The 10000-nt window shown below is 36.3% G+C and overlaps 2 protein-coding genes across 2 annotated transcripts in view; one reads left to right on the top strand and one right to left on the bottom strand.

The window, feature by feature from the left end:
* LOC113824170 (mitochondrial import inner membrane translocase subunit Tim13) overlaps positions 1-4595 on the bottom strand; it is a 5266-nt gene extending 671 nt beyond the window's left edge. Inside the window, exons 1-3 of the mRNA XM_027376918.2 lie at positions 4411-4595; positions 2377-2445; positions 1-161 (exon numbers count right to left, since the gene is read on the bottom strand). The exon at positions 1-161 is cut by the window's left edge and continues 671 nt beyond it. Coding sequence (XP_027232719.1) covers positions 63-161; positions 2377-2445; positions 4411-4515 — 273 coding nt within the window. The 5' untranslated portion in view covers positions 4516-4595 and the 3' untranslated portion in view covers positions 1-62. The remainder of the gene's footprint in view (positions 162-2376; positions 2446-4410) is intronic.
* Positions 4596-4958: 363 nt separating this feature from the next.
* The window catches only part of RpS3 (ribosomal protein S3), a 5050-nt gene continuing 8 nt past the window's right edge, over positions 4959-10000 (top strand). Inside the window, exons 1-5 of the mRNA XM_027376915.2 lie at positions 4959-5112; positions 6665-6812; positions 9036-9207; positions 9453-9640; positions 9760-10000. The exon at positions 9760-10000 is cut by the window's right edge and continues 8 nt beyond it. Of these exons, the coding sequence (XP_027232716.2) occupies positions 4990-5112; positions 6665-6812; positions 9036-9207; positions 9453-9640; positions 9760-9965 (837 nt within the window). The 5' untranslated portion in view covers positions 4959-4989 and the 3' untranslated portion in view covers positions 9966-10000. The remainder of the gene's footprint in view (positions 5113-6664; positions 6813-9035; positions 9208-9452; positions 9641-9759) is intronic.

Below are 10000 nucleotides of genomic sequence, written 5' to 3' on the forward strand. Positions count from 1 at the left end.
GCCAACACTGTTAAAAGTTGCTCTTTATCTATAAAAACAGAAACAAAAACTAAAATTGTTCCTTATTGGAAATTCTTCTCTCTCTGTAGACGAGTGGTGTATGTTCTTGATACAAGATTCCAAGAGTCCATATAACGATCCATACACATCGCTAAACATTTCTGTAATAAAAAAGAAATAAAATAAGAGATCTAATCTAAATCAAATATATATTTAACTTCAATACAAAATAAAAGGCTGTCAGCTCTTCAATAACAAACAGCCTAAATTGATACTATTGTGAAAAATGGGTATTAAAAAAAACAAAATTTTCCTGCCTAAAAATTCAAGAACAGGTGTAAACAGATGAGGTAAGCCTAATAAATGACATCTTGGTGACTAAAACATTTGAAAAAAACAAAAAAAAAACTTGATATGAATGGTGTTTTTCAAATTGAATCTTTGCTGCTCTGATTCAGCATCAATTTTCAGCTGGCACATGAGATGAGAGCAAGATATAGTATATGTGAACAAGTACAGCCTCTAGACCACAGAAAATTCTCTCTATACCCCATTATTATTCCTCCTAATATCCCACTAGGCCCTTTCCCTATATGAGCCATCAGAGACTACTACATGCACCATCCTGTCTTTGGGAAAGGGGAAGGAGTTGGGTTGTGTAGCACAGCTCAGCTCCTCAACAATGTTTTGTTTCTCTCTTTGTCTTCTATATAAATAAATTTCAATACCTGTTTTTACCATATAACTCAACACATGTATTTCACTAAGTTGTGCTTTACTTCTATTTTTTTTTTTTTGTACATTTTCAACATTTACATTCACTTACAAATGGTTACTTTTTCAATTTTGGTAATCTCATGTTTGGTAACTATTTGACAAATCAGCATGATTGTAAAAAATAGAAATTCTTAATATATTGCAACTGACCAAAGTGGTTAATGGTTGAAACAAATAAATGTGCTAAACATCTAAGGTCATAGAGCACTATGGTAAAGAATTGTGGTGAAAAGGGTAAATGAATTAATGATTAGTATAGGGAGTGTTAGCTGTCAAAGGTTATAGTGTTACAGGATAGTATGATAGGGAAAAGGGTAAAGAAGGGGTGCAAATTATGTAAATCACGACATTAATAAAGGAAAGGGTTAAGGGTATGGGGAAATTGGATGGAATAGGGTGAATCTGGGGGGGGATGGGGATCCAGAGGAGAACACTCGCAACAAAAAGGATTTATGTGCATATCCAGGTGAGAGAGGTAAGGATAATGGAGAATGAAAAGGGATTGGTGTACATGGAGAAGGAGAGGATGGGGTTTGTTTGGAAAGAGTAGGAGGAAGAGGGGTAGGGGAAACTTGCGGGGGAGGAGGATGGATATCGGTAAATACTTTGAATACAAAGGAACTAGGAACAGAGGTATTGGAGGGTGGATGTGGGAGCAGAACATTATCTTGGGTCCTGTCTAAGAATTTTTGGGTGTCTTCAAGTGTTTTTGGATGGGATTAGGGTAGGTAGGTTTGAGAAACAAAGGATCTCTTGAGAGGAGGAGAAGAAGGAATAGATGTTTGAGGAGCGGAGGAAAAGGAGGATTCAGGAGAGTGTGTGGTAGGTGAAGATGGAGTAGAACTTTTAGGTTGTCTGGTGCAATATGTAAAGTGAGGGGGAGAAAGGGCAAGTATTGGAGAAGTGGTAGAGAGTGGAGCATCTGGATTTAGAATAGAAAAGGGATTTGACTACGGGATAGGGAAAGTAGAGGTAGGATGGTTCAGGTCAGAGGGAAGAGATACTGCGGGAGACTCAGAAACATCTTGTGGAGATGGGGGGGGGGGGGTTGCAGAGTGAAGGACTGTTTTGGTTTAGGTAGAGGGAGAAAAACCTCATTGTCACGCTTCCTCACATTCAAACTTATAGGCAGGGCAGCTCCTCTAAAATGTGTTATGGGAGTCACCACAACTGGCACATGTATGTGATTGAGCAGGGCAATTTGACCGGTCATGGCCAGGTATGGCACATAGATGGTAATGGGCTGTGGACCAACAGTGTCAAGCTACGCATGATTTTTTGTTTTCATCTTTGCCTTTTATATAAACAACTTAGATGTAAATTATATTGAATGTACAAATTACTGATTAGTATCTGTAACTTGAAATTCCTGGATATTCCAAAGAGGCAAACTAATCTGTAAGTATCCAACATGTAATATTCTTCATGTAATTTTAAAAAATACTCGTACTGTATTTCATGGAGTGCTGATTGTTACAAAGTTTCAGTAGGAAGTATTTAAATTTTGGATATATACCATAATACATACATCTGAATTTTATTAAAGAAAAATTCAAATTTCATCATTATTACAGAATATTAAAAATTAATTAATTTTACCTGTTCTGAGCTATCTAAGGAGGATCCAGGTTTTGGAATACATTTGGTGAAGCACTTCTCTCCCATTTTCTGAAAGAAAAGAAAAGAGAGTAATACTCTAAATATGCTTCTAAACATTCATTGAATAGTCAATATAATGAAAGTTACTATTACTTTGGCAAGCCGTATATTCTAACAAAATTAACCAATTGAAACAACCACTGTAGTTTTGCTTTGTGAATCTTACTTACACATAGATGGCTTCACAAGTGCTCAGCCACTATGGAGGCAATTAGTAGGCCCAATATGACCTTCCCAAATTATCCCACTCCCTTTTTTTTTTTTTTTTGAGGGAAGGGATTTTTTTTTCCTAATGCTATTTCACACTGATACTATGATCATTAAAATTGACATTATGATTATAATGTCATAAAAAAAAATCTTCCTGGGGGTCAAGGAAAAGACAAATTAAGTGAGACATAAAACTATTCATTGGTGACTTAGCTCTTGTGGAGCCATTATGTGAAAATAGAATTCATTAACTAAAATCACATTAAAATACTTGGCACTTGTATACATACTATCCCAAATAGCAAAGGGTTATAATTGAAAAGGTACTATTTAAAAAAAAAATACACATTATGGTAAGCGGGTACATAAAAATAAAACTACTGAAGGGATCCTTATGCCAAAAGGAATTCTTTAAATCAAGGATACAATACATCACTCAGACAAATGAAGATCCTCATGAGATTTTGTCAATAACTTGAAGTACTAAACTAAAAGAAAAAGGAAAAGGAAAAGGAAAAGGAAAAGGAAAAAGAAAAGGAAAAGGAAAAGGAAAAAGAAAGAGAAAAAGAAAGAGAAAAAGAAAGAGAAAAAAAGAAAAAGAAAAAAAATTAACTATGTTCCTCTTCAAATATGATATTCATATTTTCACTATCCCTATGAGATCATGCTCCATAAACAACAATCAAATTGAAGGAAAATTAAATATTCAAAGTTAAATTTTAAATAGCTATTTGTATTTCTATAGCTTCTATATATGAAGTTAACCCATTACCGCTGGTATATTTCAAAGCCGAAAATAAAAGATTCTGGAGGCTGCAAAATCGGCGTACGGGCTGGCCCGGACTCTGCCCATTCAGCTGCTGCATCAGAGCGGGATGCCCAACAATGTTTATTTTTTCGGGTGTCTCATATATAGGACAACTGTCGTTATTGGGCTAAAGTTCATCTAAACAATTTGGTCACAACAACAAATATTTTCAAAGTGGCACTTTGTGTGTATTTTACAAAAAATATGCTTCAATACTGGTTTGTTCATAACAATGGTTACTGTTACTGAGAGTGGCACACACAGATAGAGGGAAATAGACACCGCCATCTTATAGAGCATATGAAATAGAGTCATAAGCAGCTGCGGCCTCATATTTACCATAAAATAACTAAAATATCTGCTCATAGGCTAAGTCCACAACATGCTCACACAGTCAGAGTTCTTAATGTCTATCTTCTATAAATTGGCAAGACCTGCTATTATAGAGGGGGTACAGAGCTTGTCCTAAAATTAGGAAAAATACTCAAAACTCTGTCGAAAATTAGATGAAAAAGTGTCAGCTGATATTACTTTTGAAGCCTTTCACCTTATAAACCAAAGTGCATTGAACATAAAAAATAAAAACCCTAGAACGGAAAATAGATGGCGAATTAGCAATAAAATATGGAAATAATCAGGAATATTATATTCATTCCCTTTCATCTGTACAATATGCATACCATAATACAACAATTGTTATAGATCATCTGTTAGGGTTCAATTCAATGCTGAACGGGACTGGCATGTTCTCAGGCTACCGTTTTAAAACTAAACCACGCAAGAAGAAAAAAATAAGAAAACCTCTGGAACAATACATCAAATTCTACATCATCATAGTCTTTTTATAAACATTCCATAATCCCTATTTCAACTAAACTTATAATTATGCAACTTCTCCCATTCCCAATGCAGACGACGCCGGATTTTCGAGTTTAAGAAATGCCTATTTTCCTCACCGTCAGTAGTTCTTGTGTGTTGGCAATAACTATTTGTTGTTTAACTTGATCCATAAGATCCTCTCGTTGCGACGAAGACATTCTTCCTGCTCCTAAAGACTCCATTATGGAAGAAAAATTGAAGTTTGTTAATTCCCTGCGTGATTCTTGTTGTGGTTTTGAAACAAGTGATGGGAGAGATGCGCAATTTAGGAACAATAATGATCTTTTACGATGAATATAGTCTTGTTAAATTATATGTACAATTTCAGTAATTTTAATGGCTTTAGATCAGGGCATTAAAAGTTTTATGTTGTAGTCATTGAAATGTTTGGTGAGATATTTTCCGTGTTCGCACTTGTAATTTACCTTCTAGGATCTATATTATCTGCATTCGTAGGTTCTATTAATACTATGAATTATTGAATATATTTCTAAATGAAACAGGAAATAATACATTACGTTTAAGAGACCAACATAATGAAATCCCTTATTCTTAAATTGTCAAAAATCAAACCGGTGACATCTCTAGGACGTAACTATCTTTAAAAAATATAATACAAAAGTGTGGAAAAAAACTGTGAGTATTAATAATCCCAAATGAGAAGGAAAAATAAAGAAAGAGATATGGTGACTTATTTACCAGAAGGCAGCCTTAGCCCTCAGTCTCCCGCACTCGCTCTTTCCGTCAAGATGGCGACCGCGATCAACAAGAAGAAGAAGGTGCCTATTTTGAGTCGATTTGGGCTGTTTCTTGTGCTTATATGGTTTCAAAATGTGAAAGGAAGATTGTTTGGTATTGGTGGCATTTCGTGTGTAATTTTTAGGAATTGAATTTCTGTGGTTTGACGAGAAAATGACAAGAGAAATGATGTTCAGGGAAAACATGCGTTCGGCGTGTTGTGTGGTGGCGATATCGTGGATTTGTGTAATCATGTATTTCGGAAGTATATCGCTTCATTATCGATTTTTTTTGCTATTTGATCAATTTTATGGGTTCTCACATGAAGGGACCAAGTCCTGGAGGAAGTAAATTTAGTATTAATAAGCATTGTGTGTCACGCCGCCTTGTTTTTCTCGACTCAGTGTTGGTCTTGTTTTCGGTTTCGATTTCTTTTGCAGTAATTTGCTTTTATTTACAGTAATTTACGTGAGATTCTTAGTTTGGACAGTTGATTTCGTGGCTTGTAACTATGATTGAAAACCACGATTAGCAATGCATTCTCTTAGCTTACCAGAGGGCTAATTTTTAAAGTAATAATTATTTCATCGCTTTCCCCATGAATATGATTTGGTGGAGCATGTGGACTGCAAGCATGCATACAATTGGAAGAGCTGTGAAACCTTAGTATGCAAACTTAAACATGTGTTTAGTGGAGCAACTGTTTTTTTTCAAAATTGATTAACCTCCATGTATTTTTCGCTTGTTTCAAATTTAAAATGAAAAGTTCTTTAAATAATGAATCATCCACATGTCTGCTAGTATTCAGTGTGTAGCTTATTGCAGATGCTATACCGGTCAGCGCACTATAAATTACCAAAAGCAAAAGACCTTAATTGAATTATTAGACCTTTTGAATACTAACGTATGTGAAGCCAGATCAAGCTTTGATAGAATATTGTGCATTGTTCATTGCTAGAAAAGGAATAGGGATGCACTCACCATCGACTGTCACCAAGTAAACAACCTAAGTTGCCATGGCTGGGTGTGCCCTTTAGGAACATCCTGAGCAGGTGTTGATAGGGGGCTCTGCCCCTATAACACCCCCTGGGGAAACCTTGTCTTCACTTGGATATGCACAGCAAGATAGAGCAGAAACTCAGGAGCACAAAGTGGACTCAGGCTTTGAATAGGGATTTCTGCAATCATTTTTCTTTAATTGTAGTGTTACTATTTGCCTCTGCAGGAAATTTCTTGTCAATGACTGCATCTTTGTCCTCTGCAAGAATAGTCTCTTAAATATACCTTAGCTTAGTGTCCATATTGGAACCAATGGAGGCTGTGATCACACAAAATTACACCTTTAGTACCACCAGACTGAACAAGGGATGAGTCTGCAAATCCTAACCGGTTTCATGAGATTTTGGGAAGAATATATGCAGCAATAGAATACTGAGAAATTATAATTGGTGTCATAACTCTTTTATCATTACCTGTTGTCGTGTCATAGGTATTACCATCCATATCAATGTTTCTGCAATCATTGATACTTGTATTCCATGGTAAGGTAAATTGTCATGATTTTCTTTTCTAAATATGAGTTTTCTTCAACAGTTCGTCAAGGACGGTGCGTTCAGAGCCGAGCTGAACAGATTCCTCACCAATGAGTTGGCTGAGGATGGCTACTCGGGTGTCCAGGTGCGCCACACACCTGCCCGTACAGAGATTATCATCTTGGCCACAAGAACCCAGAATGTCCTCGGTAAGTAAAGGGAGGTGTTGTTTGTGTAGAATCAAGTTCTATATATACAACAAGCTTGCAACAATTGCAGCATTACATGAAGTTGACTTTTAATAATGAATATTTTAATATTTGCTGTAAAATGTGTTTTGTAAGGATGTATTTTTGGGAAAATGAAATTAAGGTGTAGGGTTAATTTACTGCTATACCTCCTTCAACAAGTTACCAGTTTTTCCCCACTATGAACAGTAATAACCATTGTATATTGTTATCCATTTGCTGTCAGTCACATATGTGAAAAATTAGAAATACTAGATATACATGTTTGGCTGAAGCAGTGCAATTTTCTTGTAATTTAGGCAGAAATATGGCTTTTAATTATATTTGAGTGACCACAGTCAGCTTTAAGGAAGCGAATAACTGTTGAGTGATAGGGAATGTAACTTTTATCTTTTTTTTTTTTTTTTTTTTTTTTTCCCCCCCCCAGCAATTGTCAATAATCAATTAGTCAAATTGCCTTGCCAGTTAGTTCATATCAATATCAGTTGAGTAGATGCTAGGCATTACCTTGGACAAGTTCAAGAAATATGGAATAATATTGCAACAAGACCCCTTCTGTCAGACTAAATCCTCAACTTAACCCATTCACGACGGGTGTCCCATATGAGACCTTGCCAGTGTGACGTTGTATAGGGACTCACGCTCTGGCGCAGCAGCGGGCCACAGCTGGCGGGTGGACAGTTTCTGGGGAAGCTCCACCCGCCGATTTTGTAGCCGCCCGGAATCTTTTACTTTTGGCTTCAAAATATACCGGCGTTAATGGGTTAAACTAATGCAGGGGCTTTACTCCCAGACTCTTAGCAGTTGCCATATTTCCCTAGCCAGTGTATATTTTAACCTTGTATTCTTGGGCACTACCACCTTGTAGATGGGGTTTGGATTATGTTCATGTTAATTTGTAAGATCTTGTTACAGTATAGAGGGTAGTTTTATTGTCCTTTTTACTGGATGCCCCAATGATGATTCTTTGATCAGCAATTGAGAGCTTGCCTTCACTTTTTTTCCTTGTTCCTTTCATAATTTACCTTGTTAAAAATGAAAACAAATTGTTTGTTTACATTTGTATTGTATACAATTATTTGTATATCAAAATGATGTTAAACCTATCAAAGTTTAGATCAGTGAATGTTTTATTTTAAAGGTTTTCTCATTGTGTGGGGTAATTACAGCACTAAGTTAAAAAAACAAGTACACTAGCATATAATGCCCATAATTAACTTTGAATATTGTATGAAAACCAAACTTCAAAGTTGTTCACAATGTTTCCAAGGTTAAAGTATACACTGGCTAGAGAAATAGAGCAATCATTAGAGGTTTGGGGGCAGAGTCCTTGGTTTATTTTTTTTAATTTGGTAATATTTGTTGTAGTTTATGCTTTAGTATAGTGTTCATGATTGTTGGTTAGGGACTTGGTCTTTGAAAGATGGTTCTGTTACCTTTTACTACCTTATAATAATAGGGTAGGCAAAATGTATGCCATGACCACAGATTTTCTTGTTTACAGAGTTCAACACATGCTTAGAGGAATTCATTACTAGTACTAGTACTACTATTACTACTACCTATCTGGCCTGTTTATCCTTTTCCTTAATTTCTAAGTTTTCTTTGCTATTAGTATTGGTAATAACATTATGATAATCTTAGTCATTCCTAACAAGATTTTTAGTAATAGCATTTAAAAAGCAGATAAAAAAAACATTCCAAGGGGAAATCGAGTAAGGTTATGTAGGATCACTTATTGGTTTCTCAGTAACTTGGCACTTTTAGAGCTATGTATGTAAACAAAATTTGTTTCCCAGTATAGCCCAAAAGGCACCTAAAAAGTTTTTGGTTCAGATTTCACTGATAGTACTAAGGACTCTGAAGTACATTTCATAAATGTGCTCCTCCCCAAATATCACTTGCGTAACTTTTCCAGATTAACTTTACTCCAAAGAATAGTTTTCAGTATGGGGGTTTTGGGGAATATTTAGTTGTTATAGCTATAACATATATAATTAGAAAGGATGTGATCTTCATATAAGTTTTTGGTATCAAATTTTTGACTTTCAGGGACTATACAGCACAAGATATAATTTACATTTGCTGTAAAAAAAAAAAAAAGACCATTTTGGTACCTAGTTAGATTTAGAACGTGTTTTTTTTTTTGGTACGATTTGATATAACTGTTTCCTATTTCACCAGGTGAGAAGGGACGTCGTATCAGGGAGCTGACATCTCTTGTCCAGAAGAGGTTTGGATTTGCTGAAGGTTCAGTAGAGCTCTATGCTGAGAAGGTTGCCCAGCGTGGTCTTTGCGCCATTGCCCAGGCCGAGTCTCTCCGTTACAAGCTTGTGGGAGGTCTCGCAGTTAGGAGGTAAGACCCAAAAATTCACTAAGAATGTGTACATGATTTTAGTAATATTACCTTTGCCTCTCCCCTCCCCCCTTCTTCCACAATATGCAAATATAGATATAGATTTGGTAATTTTTATCCATTACATAAAGGGAGATGTAGCTAAAGCATGGTGTTAAATCTGAAATAATTTTGTTGAAATATTTCCCTAAATGATGTATCTTTTCATTGTTTGATCTTATTCAGTCATCTCATTCCTTCTATAGGGCTTGCTATGGTGTGCTCCGTTTCATCATGGAATCTGGCGCTAAGGGTTGTGAGGTGGTCGTGTCTGGTAAGCTGAGAGGTCAGCGAGCCAAGAGCATGAAGTTCACTGACGGTCTCATGATTCACTCTGGTGAGCCCCGCCGTCACTACGTTGATACTGCTGTCCGTCACGTCCATCTCCGCCAGGGTCAGTAACATTTTTTATTTTGCCTAACCTGTAAGTGAACACATTTAAAAAGTATTCAAACTTTATGCATTACATTATGTAACAATGGCTGTTTTTAACCAAATTAACTTCGCCTGCAGGTGTACTTGGTATTAAGGTCAAGATCATGTTGCCTTGGGACCCCACTGGCAAGAATGGCCCACGTATCCCTCTCCCTGATCACATTAGCATTGTTGAGCCCAAGGAGGAGATCCTGCCCACTGAACCCCACTCTGAGAATAAGATGGAAAAGAGTGTGCCTCCCCCAGTAGCAACCCCTGCTGCTGCGCCTGTACCAACTGAGTAATTGTAATACAAAAGAGGGGAAAATAAAAAAAAAGC

The sequence above is a fragment of the Penaeus vannamei genome, chromosome 17 (genome assembly GCF_042767895.1).
Source record: "Penaeus vannamei isolate JL-2024 chromosome 17, ASM4276789v1, whole genome shotgun sequence".
Classification (NCBI taxonomy): domain Eukaryota; kingdom Metazoa; phylum Arthropoda; class Malacostraca; order Decapoda; family Penaeidae; genus Penaeus; species Penaeus vannamei.